Source organism: Alligator mississippiensis, chromosome 3, assembly GCF_030867095.1.
Source record: "Alligator mississippiensis isolate rAllMis1 chromosome 3, rAllMis1, whole genome shotgun sequence".
Taxonomy (NCBI): domain Eukaryota; kingdom Metazoa; phylum Chordata; order Crocodylia; family Alligatoridae; genus Alligator; species Alligator mississippiensis.
In genome coordinates, this window is record NC_081826.1 from 64,697,822 (window position 1) to 64,715,977 (window position 18,156).

The following is an 18,156-nucleotide window of genomic DNA, read 5'->3' on the forward strand; positions in this document are numbered from 1 at the left end:
AGATGAAAACTGTAAAGTCATTAAATGAAAGGCACTTTTGAAGTTCTGCTGCAGTCTCCTTAACCTTTCCCAAACTTTTCTCTTTTGTTGTTCAGGAGAGTGAGTGCAAAGCTCTTCTGTAGTTGTTGGAAATAAACTGAATTGCTGCTACCTTTAAAAGTTATGGAATCCAGAAAAATGAATTCAAAGGAAGTGTTAGCAATATTATCTTATACAGTAAAATCCCAGTTATCTGGCATGAGTGGGGAATGGGGGGGTGCCAGTAACCTAAAAATGCCAGTTACCTGAGGCACAACAGTTTCCAGCAGACATGGAGTGGAGGGGTGGGGGAGGAGAAGAGGTGGTGGGTGGTGGTGGCGGCCACTTCGTGTGAGCTTCCTGCCCCTGCCTGCAGCCAGCCGGCCAGAAATTCCAGTTAATAGTATTCTGATTACTCAAGTGCTGGATAACAGGGATTTTACTGTGTTTGGAAATCCTGTGAATAAGATGCATCTTAAATTTTATATTTTCAGCCCTTTCCTGAAAAGCCATTGAAAAATTTAATGAAGAAAAAACAGATTTTAATCTCGAAGGCTGAAATCTTGTGGCTGTGTCTGTATTCCCCACTACATAGCCTGGGACCACCACTGAGAAGTAATCTGGACTTGTGCTCCTACTTTGTGTACATTAAAGCCTGCCAACTAGGCAAAATACTGGGGTCCAGAGTACATACCCAAGCCCTGCTTTGTTACTCGAGAGAGACCAACGGTGGCACTGGGGTGCTAGGTGCGTTGAAGGCTGACCCTTTAATGCATCTGAGCTTGGGCTGAAGTAGGAATGAGCATGTGGAGCTTGTGTTTTGGCCAGAAGACAGGATAAATCTAGCCAGAGATTTCTTTTGCGTGGTGGTATCCAGCATCCTTCCACCCCAAAAAGTCTTTTCTACAGTGCTCCCTTTCATTTTTTAACAGCTTTCTAATACAAGGGCAGTGCATATAATGATACTGTCATTTTTCTATCTCAGTCTTTGTTTATTTGTTCTGTCTGAGGCTGCAACATCCATAGCATCCTCCTTGTGCTATTTTAGCTTGCAGAACTCCTCTTTGTAGCTAAGTCTCCAACTATAAGAGTACTTTGTTGAAATGTTATCTGTGTAGACCTTTATTTGTTAGGCTGACATTCTGAGAATTTTTATTCTTAAGTGTTTTTATTAAGTTTGGTCATAAACTTTGAAAATGTTGTTGGGCATGTGGAGAGTGAATAAATATAACATTTTCTTCTACTTAAAAAAATCTTTAAAAAAAAGTCACAGTTGATCAAGGACAGAAGGCTTAGGAGAAACCTCTTTTGCCTGTTGTGACAAATTATGTTTAACTTGGTTAAATTCTGGGTCAACTTTACAAATTTCAGCTTGCTTATCTGCACTATATTAACCATGCTAGTGGCATTTCTTACAACTGTCTTCCAGTGTGGAAGGTAGGTTACCTTTTATCTGTACTACAGCAGGAGGGCCAGAATGATCCCTTGCCACCTGACTCTGGTGTATTATAGGTAGAGATGCCCTGTCCCCAGAGCCCCCGGTGTCTGATTGCAGTATGGCACGGGGATAGCACCCCCTCTGAAGCCCCAGGCAGCTCACTGGTGTGACTCAGGGGGTTACCCCTGCTGCCAGATCCAAAGGCTTTGTGGACCAGGGCTAGCCTGCAGGGTGTAGGTTGCTGACCCCTCTTTTAGAGAGGCAGCTTGAGCACGCAATTTGCTGCTGCTTTCTTGTATTTGTCTAATACCTTTGCGATGTATCTGGACCATTAAAATTGCATAAATGTTAAGCCTCCCACACTTTTTTTTTTTTCTTTCACAAAACTATGAATTGTTGAAATGACTTAAAATGTTAACAACTTGAAATGTCAGAAATAGAAATTAACAGAGAATGCTAGATGCAAAACTGCTAATTGCTATGATCTCCCACTTCTCTTAGGCTCTCCGTTATTTGGCAGAATGTCGTGCCAACAGAGAAAAGATGAAAAGTGAACTGGGTATGATGCTGAGCTTACAGACTGTAATACAAAAGTAAGTCTTGGGTGGGCTGCTACTTGTGGCAGTGGGTCATACTGTTTTGTGCAATGAGTTAATGTGAAGTAGAACTTTATTGCCTGGATTATATAATGGATTTCATAAGTGCTGCCTTCATTTGTTCCTGTAGTGAGTTATATGGTTAAATGCAATGAAAAATATGAATTTCATGCAATATATCTAATACAGGGTTTTTTACACCAGTATAAGCATTCAGTTCAGAAGAGATTGCCTAGTGAGGAGAGTTGCTTGAACTGCTTTTTTCTGGCAGTATCCACATCTAGTCTAAATTAGTTTAACTTACATGGTCACTTACCCTTTTCTGACATTTCCACCAAAGAATACTACTTAGGGTAGTGATTTTGTGTTTGAGGCCATAAACCCATTACACCAACCACCTTACCCATATATATTGAAATATTCAGGATTTGAACAGAAACTAGAGTTGAGAAGTTTCTTGCCCCCTTATTGGTCCTTTGCAGCTCTGATTCAGAGAAGCACTTGTATTTGATTAGTCTTAGTGGTCCTATTGAAATAATTTCATATGTACATTAAAGTGGGCTAGTATTTGAGTACCTTTCTGAACTGAGACCCAAGTAAGACCAAATGGAAGGATTTCTTAAGACCAGTGCCTCAGTTTGAAAAGTAATGAGATAACTACTAATTGGCTGAAAGACAAAAGTGAATAACTTGCATTCTAAGGATAGCTGGATTGGGGTATTTTAAGTAACAATCCTTCCTTTTATCCATTATCAGTGGAGCTGGTGAAGAGGTGAAATATTTTCATATAACATTAAACAAAATGCACTTGTTTTTAAAGTATGATGGCTCTCAATTTCTGGAAGAAATTTGATTTCCTGAAATTTGCCCAAAAGTACAGTTTAAAAAAAAAAAAAGGAAAAATATGTTTGGATCATCTTTTACAATTGGCTCAGTACCTGTAACACTGTTTCATCTAAAATTAAATGGTTCATGAAATTGTTCATCCTTGAGCATGTGCCTTAGCCACAGCAGGAGTTCTTGAGAAGAGGGTTAGAATCCTAGAAAAATCAGGCTGGATGTGACCTCAGGATGTCATGTAGTTTAACACTCTTGTGCAAGGCATGACCATCTCTTCTAAACCACTCCAGACAAGTGTTTGTATAGCCTGCTTTTAAAAATTTTCAAGTATACAAATTCCATACCCTCTGTATTCCAATGCTTCATGGCTGTCATAGTGAGAAAATTCATACAATTAGGCCCCCTCTTCGTGTTCAGGTAAAGATGCAATGGGATTTAATGCAAGATCCATACAATCAAGTGTGATTGTGGAATTGCATATTAGATCCCAGGCTCCCCCTGCACTGGCAAGAAGCAAGCCCCACGTACCCTTGAGCCTGGCGGATTGGGGCAGTCGATCCCCCAGGCATGGGGGTTTCATGCTAGAAGCCACTGTTGATGCAGGGGAGACTCTGCTACACTTGCAAATTAAAGCTCAGTAGCAACCAGATGTAAAGTTAATATGCGTTCCTGAGGTTTAACTTTATAGCTGATTGAAGTTTTTTATCATGTGATAAGTATTATGCACATGTAGCTGGTCTTAAGGTAACTGTGCAGTTAACCAGTTAATTGTGCAATACCTGTAACATGTAGAGGGGGCCTTATTCAACCAAAATTTCCCACATAAGCATTTAAATCTACCATCAGGCTCACACGCGTGGTCTCTCGCTATGTTAGTCTGAAGTAGGGCAGAGCTGGTGCCACCCTGTCCTACCTTCATCCTCTCTCTAGCCACCCTTCAGATATTTGAAGGCTAATATCAAATCTTGTCTTGGTCTTGTTTTACCCAGACTAAATAATCCAAATCTTCCAACCTGTTCTTATAAGTCATGTTTTCTTTGTGTCGCTTTCTGGTGGAGTCTTTCTTATTTATACAGGTTTTGTTTTTTTTTTAATCTAGTACTTAAAAATGGTCAGTTTTCCAGGTGAGGCCTCATCCCTGATGAAAAGCTTACTTAAAAAGCTAATTAAAAGTTTAAGATCTTGGAAGTCTGGAGCACAATAAAAAAGCAATAAATTGGAGCTTGGGAGGAGAGATCAAATAATGCCTTAAGGTTCAGATTATTTAAGAAATCAGAAATGGGTGGGTATTAACCTAGAATGAGGAAAACTGAGGTAAGAAACTGAGGAAACTGGTTGCAGTCAATAGCATTTCTGATTAAATCAGTACTATATTCATTGCTTTCTTACACTTGTGTAGCATCCATCTTAAAGCTTTGTTAGGCTCGTTTGCTGCCACTGTGATAGTAATAAAGTTAGATGTATGCCCATGTGGGATAATGTGAGGGGCAAGGATTTTTTTGAGGTGATGCCTTTTATTGAACTAACTGCATGTTCTGCTTTTTCTTCTTATGTTGGATGGCTGTCATCAGATATTTTTAGTAATATGGTACAGTCTTCTGGATAGTAGTTAGGTTATTTCTTAGTTTAGTATGTCCTGTTTAAATTGATCCCTTTTGGAGCAGGTTAAGTGAAGAAGATGGCATCTCAGGTTTTTTTTCCCTGAAGTTCTCCTGCATAGTTGTTGCATGTATGGAGTTGTGTGCATTAGCTAGAGGGTTGCAGGCAAGTCCCCTTGGATTGATGTTTGTTTCTTGTATAGGCCTAGAAATGTTGCTGTGTAGTCCAGCTTTTTTCTTTAGATTGTGGATTTTCTACTGTAAGTTACAGATTTTGATATCTGCCCTATTGTGGTAGCATTAATGATGTAGTTGTGATGATCCAGGAATTGAGAGAGGCAGGGATGTTTTGGGGGTAATATCTTTTATTGAACCAACTGCATGATAGTCCATATCTGACTTCTGATAGTAAGTGAGGTTGAATATTACCCTCCATTAAGGCTCAGTAGTTTTTCACTTGTCATTTCTCTTATTTCCTCTTTTCTCCAAAATAATAATTCCCATCCCTTTCCATTATCCATTTTGCCAAACTGAAGGCTGCAGTGATGGTAGAGTGACAGAGCCATTTTTAAATCAGTTGCATAACACTATTTTTTAGGCACATGTACGTCCTCCTGTCACAAACCATACAGCAGTGGGGTGTAGAGCTCAGCCCACGACAGGCACGTGCCCCCTCTGGAATTCTCCTGAGGTGCGCGCAGTGGTGGGAGACCCCCCTGCGTCCTTGGACAAACTGCCTGGGCTCTGACCGTCCCATGATCTACCTTGGGGCCCCACTCACCCCAGCCCCTGCCCCATTCCTTCCCTCCATCCCTGTGGGGGCCTCAGTCTAACTCCCCCGCCCCCAGTTCTTTTTCCCTGATTTTACTTGCTGTGATGGACAGTGCTCTACACGCTGTCTGGCTGCAATCCTGGTTGCATGCAGGCTCCGTGTCTGTCTGTGTGCCCTTCTTCCCCCCACCCCCAATGCAGTCGCCCGGAGCCTGTGCCTAAGCTGCCTTGTGGCCCTTTGTGCTGCCCTGCATTTGAGGGGGGCTAAGCTGCTTATGTTTGCAACCCTTAAAAATCGCTGTGTGGGGTGAATTTTGCGGTTTCCATGCAGTCCACAAAATTGTGATTTTTCTCAGGGCCCTATCTGTAAGGTCCCACATTGCCCTGTCTTCTCCCTAACTTCAGACTAACATGGTTAACTGCTTTGCTTTGCAGACTAGGGAAGTGTTCTTCTGGGAGTTAGATTTCCCAAAACTTTTCAGAAAGCTCCAGCAGGCAAGAGAAGTCTTGACAAAGTGCCAGTCAGCTCCAGTCGAGGAGAAATATGTGGCTTGTCTAGATAGTCTCCATGCCTTTCCCAGGACCATCACTGAAAAACATGATCTTTTTATATGCTCCCACTCAGTGCATACCAAATCCCAGAAAAAAAGCAGAGTAGCCAGCTGGGATCAGTCTTCAATGCAGATGCTTGCTTCCTGTCACAGCATGTGCTCATAGTTGCTTTAAGTCACCTATACTATTTCATTTTCATTTGCATGTGCTAAGTGAGCATTTGTGCTTCTTAGTAGTGGTCCCAGGTGCAGGGTGAAGGCAATGTAGACATGCCCAGGTTCTTTAATTATAGCAAAAGCAGTGTAGTTTGTAAACCACCCATGTGTCAGCTAACAAGTGTCACAGTGCTACCTCTTTCTTTGCCCTTAAACAGGGAGCAAGTCTACACTGGTACAGATAGATTGCAGGTAATGGGAAGGAAATATTTTTGTGGGCATGGGAGAAGTACCACATTTGCTAACTGTAATTCTATCTTAGTCCCCTTCATGCCACACTTAACAAATTATTGGTCCTGTAGAACTTTCAGTTCAGTTTTTTTTAACATTTATTATATAGTCCGTGGTTTATCTCAGCAGTGAAAGCTATTCCATTCTTTAAACTGGCTACTGGGCAGACTTGCTATTTGTTATTTCATAGTTAAGGACTCAAAAAGGAGTATTACAGTTGCTGTTACTTCATTTTACATTGTGTAGAAAAGCTGATCTCTTGCTACCCCAGAAATAACAGTAACCATTGGAGGTCACAGGTACTCTGTGAAGGCTGAGGGCTTCGCATGGTTGATTCTTCTTTCCTTAAGAATTAAGCCCTTTGTCTTTCACAACCTCCTCCTTTCTTTTGCAGTTGAGAATCTAGGTGTCTTCAGGAGAGGGATGAACAAATATACTTAAATACCAATCTTTTATACTTTCTTCTTTGTAGTGTTCCAAGGTTGTTATAAGAAACAAGTCCTATTATTCATTATGTTATAAATGCATAGGAAAATATTCCTCCAATCTCAAGAAACTTGCCATCTCTTCCAGTTGAGGGGGAGGGTCAGTGGGTGATGGGCATAGCAAGAGAGGGAGTGTGTGTGTGTTCAAATAATTAAAAAAAATAAAAAGAGAGAGAGAGAGGGGAGAAATGGAGAATTGCCTCAGAACAAAGTCCTTCAGTGTGTTCCAGAAGATATCAGCAGGTCTTTAATGTTAATCTTGTGTAGTCATTGGCTTTATGAATGGTATGGAGTACTTAATGTGTCCGTATGGACTTTATAAAATGTTATTAACTGCTTCCAGAATTAAAATTAATTAGGATTTATAGCCTACAAGGAAATATACTCATTTTGTGTTCAGAGTGAAAGTTACTCTTGTTGGACAGTAAGGTCAAAGTTCACAGTTTTTTCATAACCTTTATGAACATCATAATGGTACTCTTCCAATATAACTAACATGTATTAAAAAAATACTGATGGGGAATCAATATACCAAATAGCTCTTATTACGGAATGGCAAATTACTGAGAGTAAAATTCCAATTACTTAGCTAAAAGAGCTTTTCGAGATAGTCTTCCTTTGCCAGGATGTCAGGTTTAACAAGCTGAACTAAATCCAGCACATTAATCAGCTCTTCCAATTTATTACTTGCCTAAGAAGATTAGGGCAATTAATATGTGTTTAATTACACGGAGTCCCTTGCAGATGTGGTGAAATACATGCACTTCTGTAATTCCAGACTTATTTAATTTTGGGTAGTCTTAATTACCTGTAGTTTTTGAGAATTTAATTATTCTCCAGAAGTGAAAAAAGTTTAGATTTATTATGTCTCTTTGACTTTACCTTTAGAAGTAATTCTAATAATATATGCCAAAACTAATACAGTAAGAGATGCTCTATCACACTCGTTTTATCTGTTTATTGCATAAGTACTTATTTCTTCAGGTTTTTTTTTCCTAAAAAAAGTTTTCTCCTTCTCACCAGGACCAAATATTAGTTAGCAAGAAATCAAAATTGAATGTTAAGGGAGTACTGGGTGGGGAAAATGTTGGCCCCTAGTGTTAGCTGGAAGATACCCTTCAATTTCATACAAATAAATGTACAAATATTCACTTATTCCTGCATACTTTTGATAAATTTTGGTTAAAATTTTAAACTTGCATTTTTGAAGGGATGCAGTCCAATAAATTCTGAAGTGTTTTATTTTTCTGTTCTGTATTTTTTTTTTTATAAAATCAAGGAAAAGGTTGGAGATGGAGTGATGGAAAGTCTGCTTCTTGAGGGCAAAACCTAAATTGCTCATTTGTTGGGACTGCATATTAACAAATTGTTGCATTTTCTGTTAGGGAGTTTGTGTGCTTTCAGTGTTCTTGTCAGCAGGAACTTGGAGAAATCCTGTAATGGCTTGGATATCTTAACATATGGCTTGGTACGAGAATAATTTATATACTATACATCCTGATGTTATCCCTGTCTTCCTGGGCCCACATTTTCCTCTGCTTATTTTTGTCATCCACCTTGTTACATTTTGTCTTGCCATCTATGATAAGCAGTTTGGGCCAGAAACTATTTTTCCTGTTGGTACAAGTACTGTTGCAGTATAAATGTAAATAGCAGATGGTAACAATAGGGAAATTTAGTGGCAATTTGTATCCTTTTTTTTTTTTAACTTGGGCAAATCTAGTAAAAGTCAAATCTGTGGCCTATTGAGATCAGTATCAGATGTAAAAGAGCACTTACAACATGACATGAAATGTTGCCATATTCTAGTCCTATTGTTACATTGGTTGTCTGGTAGGACTTGCTGAGCTGAGTTTGATTTTTAAATAGAGGCTGTGTACAGGCATTACACTTGTTCCGGGAAAAGACCCTTTCTCTCAACACTAAAAGAAGACCTACAGTTGTTTGGAGGGCTTTCTTGCAGAAAAAAAGTAACTTTCCTGCAGAAAGCCATCTTTTCTAACCAGGAAGATCTCTACCTTCCCGCAAGAATTGGATAACTATCTCCTTTTCTTGGGTACTAAGGACATCAAGTATCCCACTGTCCTCTGTTCTCCTTCCTTCCCTCTTTCCCTCTAAGGAAGAAGGAGGGAGGGAGAGCGCTGGCTCCCTGACAACCCACCCAGGGGCAACCAGTTAGGCAGCCTTGCAAGGCCCTTGATGATTGGTAAGATGGAGGTGTGCGGGCCGGGGGCGATCCGGGCCCGTCTTTGCGCATGCGGGCTGTGGCCAGCAGCCCGGGCACGCGGAGTCAGAGAAGACCGGGAGCGAGCTAGAATTAGTCACGGACGCGTAGTGGTTGATTTAAAGATTGTTTACTTACACCAAAGATGGTCATGGTGTAGGCTGGACAGTTTTCCAGGTACAGCTCCGCTTAAATCCTCGTTAGAGGACTACGACAAATTCGTTCTTTTCCCCGGAGTTGTTTAAGCTCCGTGGGTTCGGTAGTTTCTCGTACAGGAAGGGATACGTCTAGGAATTTATCGGCGACGGGGAGAGGCCAGAGGCTGTTCGGGTCTCTGTTGCCTTTTAAGAAATGCGTTGGGTCCGTAAGGATCCGCAGCACTTAGAGATCTTCACGCAAGGCGAAGGTTTTCTTTCTCTCTTTCACTCCGATTTCTCTCCAACTGATTTCTCTCCAACTTGGGCGGAAAACACCCAAGCTCTTTATACGGCTAGCAAGCCAATCGCTAGCCGCCACGTGTGCATATGTTAGAATCGGCCAATAATGTGGCACGAATTCTCATACAAATGGCGGGAACTCCTTGCACCGTGCATTTCTTAGATGCAAAAGAAATGCACCATACAAAGAAAGCTTCAAATTGGCGGGAAATTCTCCGTTGCACCGGGGTTCTCTTCTGCAGCAGAAAACTCCACCGTGCAAAGAAGTTGCAATTTAGTGGGAAAATAATTTAGCAGTGCCGAAGCGCACACAAACAAAAAATCACAACTTTGGGTTGTGACAGGAGGAAGAAGGGGACCATTCTCCTGCTGCAGAAACATTCCTGGACCAATTCAATTCAGAGAAGTGCAGCAGGGGGATGCAGGTGCACTCTGGGCTGGAGCCCTCTAAACGAATGCCCTCTCTTTCCCCCTACCCCCAGTCTCCTTGTTCCAATTCACAGATGGCCCCTGGGTATTAAGTGCCATCCAGCTTGGCCATGGAGGCAGGGATTGCAAAGGCTGTGGAACAGGAACTAGGGTGAGAAGGCTGTCCTGAAGCCTGGTTCCCAGCCCTTGCCGGCTTCCTCTTGATGATCTCACTACCGAACTGGGCCTCTTAGGGCCATGGAGGCTATCCACCCCGATTCATGGCCCTTTGGCCTTCAAGTGTCATGTGTGGTCAGCCAGCTAGGCAGCACATGCAGCAATTTAAAAGCTGCGGAGTCAGGACCCAAGGGTGGGGAGGCTGTCCCAGGCCATGCTTTCCTGTATCTCCAGCTTTAAATTGCCCCATATCTAGCTCAGATGGCTTGCACCTGAGATGATATAGAACTCAGGGGCTGCCTCTTGATGGCCTGCCCCCTTCTTAGGTAGGGGGAAGGGCAGGCTGTCAAGTCATCTGCTTTTAAGGGCAGGGGTGGCCCACAGAGCAGCCCTCATGTGCCTCCTGGCAAGAGAGCTTGCCTGGGTAGCGCACTCACTCTAGGGGGATCAAACGCATGTATGCTCCATGTCTTAGGCTATTTTTCTACTCGTAAAAATTTCAGAGAAATTCTTAATGGCTGAAGTAACTACTCTGGCCATGAACAGGCATTTCATAAAAAACTATTCTGTTGGGGTGAAACTTTTTCGAAAGATGAATCATAACGTTGTTCTGGTCAATTCTAAAGTCTGTTTTATGGCTGGCATGGTAAATTGTGTTAACAGTTTTACCAAGTGAAGGTCACTTGCAAAACAGCATGATGGTGCTTGCTGAAAAACTGTTCCACGCGTTCAAAAAATAATGAAATATCATGCAGTATTGAATAAAGCCCAATACTTCATATCTTTTTTACAGACAAAACTAATGCTGCTTCTGAAAAATTATAAACACAAGGGATTAGGCTCCCCCTGCACCAGCAATAAGGTGTGATGGGATCTGATTTGTCATTCCCACAATCACACCTCCTGCCATGCACATATAGTATGGCAGGAAGTGCAATTGTGTAGATTGTGCATTAGATCTCATCCTGCCTTTACCTGCACATGTAGAGGGGTCCTAAGCTTTTTCAACTTGGGACATGTTGAAGACAGGAGGAGCAATACAGCATCACCATTCTTCTCCAGCCCTTGTCCTTCTATTTAGGAATATTATAGTCATATCATTATGTCGACTTTCTATGCACATAGTCTTTTGTTGGCCTCTATTACAGCATGACATTGATTGAATTTGCACTCTGTAACTTGTCTTCTGCAATGACTGGGACTTTACAACTTTTTAAAATTGTAGTCAGTCCTATGCCTTGTTTTAACAGCTTACTCTCCTTTTAACCCCTTGCTTTGTGTTAATCATTCCTCTTTACACTTGAAAAATCTGTCCTGCTTCCAGTCGTCTACTGTTTCATTTCCTGCAGCTGAGTAATTCTATTAGTACATTGATTTGCTTAATTTGCTAATTGATAACTAATATTATTTATAAAATTCTCCTTGGCACTTGTGACTAAGGTACATCTCCATTTAACTTCAAACTTGATGGAGCCATTAATGTTCATCAAGCTTGTAAGTACACATAAATAAGAAGGTACATATTTCACAACTGCATACCTTCTTCTCTTTACCACTTCATGTATTGCCCCTTTTCTTAAAACAAATGCCCAGATGCTGAAGTGATTTTTTTTATGTAATTTTCCAGGGTATTGAAGAGTCATCAGTTGTGTGATGTTATCTGTGCAAAATTGAGAATCTGAATTCTAGGGTATCCAGTATCATGCCTTCCAACTCATCTGATTTATTTTTATATTTCTAGTTTATGTCCATAAAAACCTAATGACAAGCAACAGGAGTTCATGCTTCTTTGTCTTACACAAAACTTTGATTTGAACCAGATGTTTAATTTTCTACCAGTTCTTACAGTACTACAAAATTCTTTACACACTCTAAAACTAATACATTTGAGGTTATTTCCTGGAAAGCTGTATATTACTAAACAGCAGGATGCTAAATAAAGTTTTTTTCCCTCCTCCTATTGGTTACTGAAGAAAGTGCACTTTTATTTTGCTGTTAGTAGGAGTGCACCTATAGAGATTTTTGTGGCTGATACCAATAGCCAGTTTTTAAGGATGCATATCAGCTGATACTGATCCGATTTCTGATACCCAGGCCAGCAGTGTGGAGAGCTGCCTCCAGCTGGTAAGTCTGGTGTGGTGGGGAGGGAGGGGCGTGGAAGGGGGCAGATCAAGGCCCCCGTGGTGAGAGTGGAGTAGGGCTGGCCTGGAGCAGGACCCTGGGGTAAGCTATGCCTGGGCGGGGTGGCCAGGTGTGGGATGCAGCCACAGCTCGTCCAGTGGTGTGAGGAAGCTGGAGTGGCGCCTGCCACTGGGAGCTGCTGGTCTGGTGGCCTGTCCAGCAGCTCCCACTGCTGCTTCCGCCACTCCTGGGAGGGCATGGGGGAAGGGTGGGGGGGCTGCAAATCTGTGCAGGGCTGGCTGGGGCCAGGGCTGTGCCAAGCTCTTCCCATCAGGGCAGGGCTGTACTGGGAAGGGGCTATGGTGAGTCTGTGGTTGCAGGCCCCCCATAGTCCCCTTCCTTCCCCCCCCCCCCCGCAACCCCTTCCCAGGCGAGCAGCATGAGCTGCCAGACGAGCGGCTCTCAGCCAAGTGGCACGCAACAGAGAGCTGCCCTGCCACACCCCCCAGATGAGCTGTGGCTGCATCCCATGCCCACCCACCCAGCCCCACTCCTCCCTCATCCCAGGGGCCTTGATCTGCCCCCCCTCTTCCACCACACCAGGCTTACCAGCTTGAGGCAGCTCTCCATGCTGCCGGATTGTGCTGCGCTGTGGCTACACGCATGCGCAGGCCGTTTATTGGCCAAATTATCTGCCTGATATGGCCTATTTTCTGATGCAGTATATTTTCTTTATACTGGTGCTGATCCAATATTGGATCGATGTATCTTTGCACCTCTAGCTATTAACTTGCTGGCAAAGAAGGACTCATAATCACTGTTTTGTTTTGAATTCTGTGCCTTCATATTTCATAGACATTAGGGCTGGAAGGAACTTCAGAAGATCATTGAGTCCTGCCCCAGGGACAGGAAGTCAGCTGGGGTCATAGGATCCCAGCAAGAAAAACATCCAGGTTTCTCTTGAAGGCGTTCAAAATAGGTGCTTGAACCACCTCTGGCGGCAGGCCATTTCAGACTGTGGGGGCTCGAATAGTAAAGAAGTTCTCCCTTACGTCCAGCCTGAAACGGTCTTGCAGGAGTTTATAACTGTTCGAACTTGTCATCCCTTGGGGCCCTCTGGTGAACAGATGTTTTCCCAGATCCTGTTGATCACCCCTTATAAGCTTATAGGTGGCTATTGGATAGCCCCTGAGCCTGTGCTTTTCCAGGCTGAAGAGTCCCATGGTTTTCAGCCTCTTGTCAGAAGGTCTGTTTTCCTGACCTCTTATCATGCGTGTGGCTCTCCTCTGGACTCTCTCAAGCTTCTCCACATCCTTTTTGAATTGTGGAGCCCAAATTGGACACAGTACTCCAGCTGCCGAGTACAACAGGAGAATGATGTCCTGGGATTTGCTTGAGAATCATCTGTGGATGCAAGCCAGGGTTTTGCTCGCTTTGCTAGCTTTAGCATCACATTGCAGGCTTATGTTCATCGTGCGGTCAATCCTGACCCCCAAGTCCCTCTCGTCCGTAGTGCTAGTCAGTGTAGCATTGCCAAGCCTATAGATGTGCTGCAGATTTTTCCTCCCAAGGTGGAGAACCTTGCATTTTTCGGTGTTAAACACCATCAGGTTCTCGTCCTCCCATTTCCTGAGCCTGTCAAGGGCAGCCTGGATTACCCCCCTGTCCTCAGGTGTGGATACTTTACCCCAAAGTTTGGTGTTGTCGGTGATCTTGGCCAGTCCACTTCTGACTTAATGTCCACATCATTAATAAAGAGGTTGAACAAAATAGGTCCAAGGACAGAGCCTTGAGGGACCCCACTGGTCACAGGGCACCATGACGATTGACTTCCATCAACCACCACCCTCTGGGTCTGACCATGGAGCCAGTTCTCCAGCCAGCGGATCATGGTGGACCCGAGGCCGCAGTTGGCCAGTTTTGCCAAAAGGTGATCATGGGATACCAGACTGAAGTCTTTTTTTAAAGTCAAGATATACGACATCAGTCTCTTCTCCCTTGTCCAGGTGGTAGGTCACCTGGTCGTAAAAGGAAATGAGATTGGTCAAGCACGACCTACCTGCAACAAACCCATGCTGGCTATCCCTTGGGGCATTGCCATCAGCCAGTCGGTTAAGAATGGCCTCTGATTTTTTGTCTAAGACCTTCCCTGAGATGGAGGTCAGGCTGATGGGCCTGTAGTTTGCCGGATCCACTTTCCTCCCTTTTTTGAAGATAGGCACCACATTGGTCTTCTTCCAATCATCAGGCACTTCATCAGAGTGCCAGGAGCTCTTGAAGCCCCTTGCCAGGGGTTGAGCTATGATGCAGGCCAGCTCCTTGAGTAATCTGGGGTGTAAATTGTCATGGCTGGCTGACATTTAAATATGAGAAGTGAGCTGTAGAACTGCAAACAACATAGTTCATTTTGGTTGCAACAAAATAATTTAATGGAGCAGTTAAATCTTTCCAAAGCAATATGAAAAATTATTTAAAGTTTATTTCCAAACAGTTTCACACTTAGTGTTTCCTGCAATAAAGTTGTCTGAAAGCATTAATGTGCTTGTTTTTGACCTATTTCCAATGTTTATATAAGCGATTTGTCTGTTACCTCTTTGAGGAAATTTGCATATGCTGATGACCTGGTACTAACCACATAGGCAAAGACTTTCAAAGAGATTGAATGCATGCTGACATTAGGCCTGTGAATAATGGCAGAATATCTCTGCAAGTGGAGGCTGTGACCAAATCCAGCTATGTCCATTTTCTTGGCATTTCACCTCAATGAGCATAAAGCACATGTTAATCTCAACACAGTTTTTGCAGGGAGAAATTACAGCATGATCCAACTCTGTCCTACCTAGGTGTGACACTCAACCACACCATAACCTTTTGTAACCATCTTCAAAAAATAGCTGTGAAGACATGGAGCCGGGTGAACATAGTGTGGAAACTTGCCGGAACAAGTTGGTGTGCCACCGCGGGAGTACCTTGCACTTCTGTTATGGCACTGGTCTTCTCAACAGTTGAGTACTATGCACCTGTCTGAACTGCTGACATTCATACCAAATGTATGCATGTCCAGTTAAATTCTGCAATACATGCTGTCACTGGAACCCTGAAATCTACACCAATTCTATGGCTACTGGTGCTGGCCAATATTGCTCCTCCAGACATTTGCTGTAACGAAGCTACATACAGAGAGGTCGTCTGCATGAATGATAACCCAGACCTCCCCATCCACAGAGATTTAAAGAACCTCCCAGCTCACTGCTTGGTCTCCTGGAAAGCTTTGTGGACACGTGTACAAGCCCTTATAGGTCACAACAGTGCAACAGCTTGGAAGAAAATGTGAAATGAAACCGCCATTTAGAATAAACATCTAACTTCCAACCCAGCAATAAAGCCCTCCTGGTTTGTACCTTCCACGAAAAATGTGGAAGGCTCTAAATCGGATCCAAACTGGGCATGGTTGCTGCGGTCACTTGATGCACAAATGGTGTATTAGGAGTTCTGCAAAATGTGATTGGCAATCCTAATCAAACTATGGATGACATAATATCACTCTGCCCTCTATACAAATTTGACGGTGACATTGCAGAGATGCATTCCTTTTCCTTAAGAGTATTAGACTGGTTAACTAACCTTAAACTGGACTTACCATTGTTGCTCCAAGACAGCCCTTTGAAAGAAAAATGTACTTGCCAGCTTTTAGGAACTGACTAGAACTTCATGTATAAACATGTACAGCAGCAGTTCTCAACCATGGTGCCAGGGCAAGTTGCGGCACCTTGAGATCCTTTCTAGAGTGTCTGGGGGTGCTACATAAAGTTAGCAATGTTAGGTGCCCATACACGATTTGCAGAAGAAACCTAGAGATTTCAAATGGAAGTCCATAGTATTAAAAGCATTCTGACATGTTATGGTTTTCTGAACTCTTTGTAACAGAAGAATTACTCTATTTTCCTGTAGTCAAAAGTGAGCAAAAACTAAAAGCTGGCATTTTCTGAACTCCTCCCTCCCCCTCAGTCTTAACAAATCATGCCTTGAGTCTATAGAGGTTGAGAACCACTGATGTGGAGGATATTTATATAATTTTAGAATTTCTAGTATTCTGCAAAATTTAAGCTTTTATTTTACCATTATATTGGGTTTCTGCCCCTTTTGCAAAGACTCCCTGTTCAGGTATATAGAGGCCAAGAATTGGTTAAAGAGGTCAGCTTTTTTGTTTGTCGTAATCGCCAGATTGCCAAGCCTATCGTGTATGGTAGGACTTTTTAAGTACATAGGAAGTAAGAAGAAGGCACTGGGTAATGTGAGGCCCCTACATCTTTATCAGCGATCTGGATGTGGGTGTGGAATGCATGCTGTCCAAATTCACTGACGACACCAAGTTACGGGATGAGGTGGGCACGCTGGAGGGGAGGAACAGAATCCAGCTAGATCTAGACAAATTGCAGAGGTGGGCAGATGAGAATAGGATGGAATTCAATGAAGACAAGTGCAGGGTGCTGCATCTAGGGAGAAGGAACCAGCAACACACCTATAGGTTGGGGAACACCCTTGTCAACATAGTGGCAGAAAGGGAGCTTGGAGTCAATGTTGACTCCAGGATGAAGACGAGCCGCCAACGTGAGGAAGCGGTCAGTAAGGCTATAACTGCACCTTGCCGTGCATCTACAGATGCATCACAAGCAGGTCCAGGGAGGTGATCCTTCCCCTCTGAGGCATTGGTTAGGCCACAGTTGGAGTACTGCGTCCAGTTTTGGGCGCTGCACTTCAAGAGGGATGTGGCTTCAAGAGGGTCTAGAGGAGGGCCACTCGCATGGTCAAGAGGCAGCAGGGCAGGCCCTACAAAGAGAGGCTAAAGGGCCTGAACCTATTCAGCCTCCATAAGAGAAGGCTGAGAGGGGATCTGGTGGCCGTTTATAAACTCACCAGGGGGGACCAGCGGGAATTGGGGGAAGCTCTGTTCCCCTGGGCACCACCTGGGGTTACTAGGAATAATGGCCACAAATTGTTAGAGAGAAGGCTAACCTTCTTGTTTTATGACCAGGTTACGAAACGCCTGGACACAGGAGGAGGGGTGGATATCGTATACTTAGACTTCAGGAAGGCCTTTGATACGGTATCCCACCCCATCCTGGTGAACAAGTTAAGAGACTGTGACTTGGATGACTATACAGTCCGGTGGGTGGCGAATTGGCTAGAGGGTCGCACCCAGAGAGTCGTGGTGGATGGGTCGGTTTCGACCTGGAAGGGTGTGGGCAGTGGGGTCCCGCAGGGCTCAGTCCTTGGATCGATACTCTTCAATGTCTTCATCAACGACTTGGACGAGGGAGTGAAATGTACTCTGTCCAAGTTTGCAGATGACACAAAGCTATGGGGAGAAGTGGACACGCCGGAGGGCAGGGAACAGCTGCAAGCAGACCTGGACAGGTTGGACAAGTGGGCAGAAAACAACAGAATGCAGTTCAACAAGGAGAAATGCAAAGTGCTGCACCTAGGGAGGGAAAATGTCCAGCACACCTACAGCCTAGTGAATGACCTGCTGGGTGGCATGGAAGTGAAAAGGGATCTTGGAGTCCTAGTGGACTCCAAGATGAACATGAGTCGTCAGTGTGACGAAGCCATCAGAAAAGCCAATGGCATTTTATCGTGCATCAGCAGATGCATGACGAATAGATCCAAGGAGGTGATACTTCCCCTCTATCGGGCGCTGGTCAGACTGCAGTTGGAGTACTGCGTGCAATTCTGGGTGCCGCATGTCAAGAGGGATGCGGATAACCTGGAGAGAGTCCAGAGAAGGGCCACTCATATGGTTAAGGGCTTGCAGACCAAGCTCTACGAGGAGAGACTAGAGAACCTGGACCTTTTCAGCCTCCGCAAGAGAAGGTTGAGAGGTGACCTTGTGGCTGCCTATAAGTTCATCACGGGGGCACAGAAGGGAATTGGTGAGTATTTATTCACCAAGGTGCCCCCGGGGGTTACAAGAAATAATGGCCACAAGCTAGCAGAGAGCAGATTTAGACTGGACATTAGGTAGAACTTCTTCACAGTTCGAGC

General features: G+C 43.7%; 1 protein-coding gene across 1 annotated transcript in view; it reads left to right on the forward strand.

Annotated features, from left to right (window-relative positions):
• The window catches only part of ARMC1 (armadillo repeat containing 1), a 57,195-nt gene that overhangs the window by 5,646 nt on the left and 33,393 nt on the right, over positions 1-18,156 (forward strand). The window contains exon 3 of the mRNA XM_006267179.4: positions 1,958-2,049. Within this exon, the coding sequence (XP_006267241.1) occupies positions 1,958-2,049 (92 nt within the window). The remainder of the gene's footprint in view (positions 1-1,957; positions 2,050-18,156) is intronic.